Below are 645 nucleotides of genomic sequence, written 5' to 3'. Positions count from 1 at the left end.
TCAAGATCGGGTGCCTTTAGTCCAAAACCAGAAATGTGAGAAAAAATGTTCACGTGTCATCAGTTTTCTCTCTCCTTCTTCCACCGCTCTCTCATATAGAAACAACCATTTTATCGAACACCTTATGTGCATTCACCCTACACACCAACTGAAAGATCGTGGATGTCGCCTAGAGGGGGGGGGGGGGGGGGTGAATAGGGGTGAATAGGCGTCTCAACCCGCCGTTTCTAGTAGCTTCAATTTCAATTGAGCTGCCTGCTTCCGCGAACGCTTGTCCTCCCGATAGGCGGCTCGCTCCCTCCTCCTCGCGTCCCTCTTCGATCTCAATTGCTTGTAGAACTGGCACTCGTCGACGATGTCCTGTGGGTAGCCTCCACGCCACAGCACCAAGGCTTCCGCGTCCTTCTCTGCGATGGCGAGGCGACGCTGCCGCCTCCGGTGGACACGACGATCCTCGTCGGTGAAAAGACGCGGGAGAGGCGCCAGATCATGCGCCCGCTGGCTCGACACGTTGGGAAAATTCATATCCCGACGAGGCCTCAGGAGGCGCCACGCCGCCGCGTCTTGCATGCGGGCCGCCTCCTCTGCGGTGTCGAAGGTGCCGAGGGCGAGACGTTTCTCCGCGTGCCTCCACCACTCTCTCAT

The 645-nt window shown here is 57.8% G+C and overlaps 1 protein-coding gene across 1 annotated transcript; it reads right to left on the bottom strand.

Moving 5' to 3' along the window:
• Window positions 1-213: 213 nt before the first annotated feature.
• On the bottom strand, window positions 214-645 carry LOC147976928 (uncharacterized). Its single transcript, XM_087521028.1, has one exon. The coding sequence runs from the start codon at window positions 643-645 to the stop codon at window positions 214-216; it is 432 nt and encodes a 143-aa protein (XP_087377154.1).

Source organism: Triticum urartu, chromosome 4A (genome assembly GCF_056163025.1).
Source record: "Triticum urartu cultivar PI428250 chromosome 4A, HENAU_Tu73, whole genome shotgun sequence".
NCBI classification, from domain to species: domain Eukaryota; kingdom Viridiplantae; phylum Streptophyta; class Magnoliopsida; order Poales; family Poaceae; genus Triticum; species Triticum urartu.
Note: the sequence above shows the minus strand (reverse complement) of the source record. Positions and strands in the feature narration are given on the sequence as shown.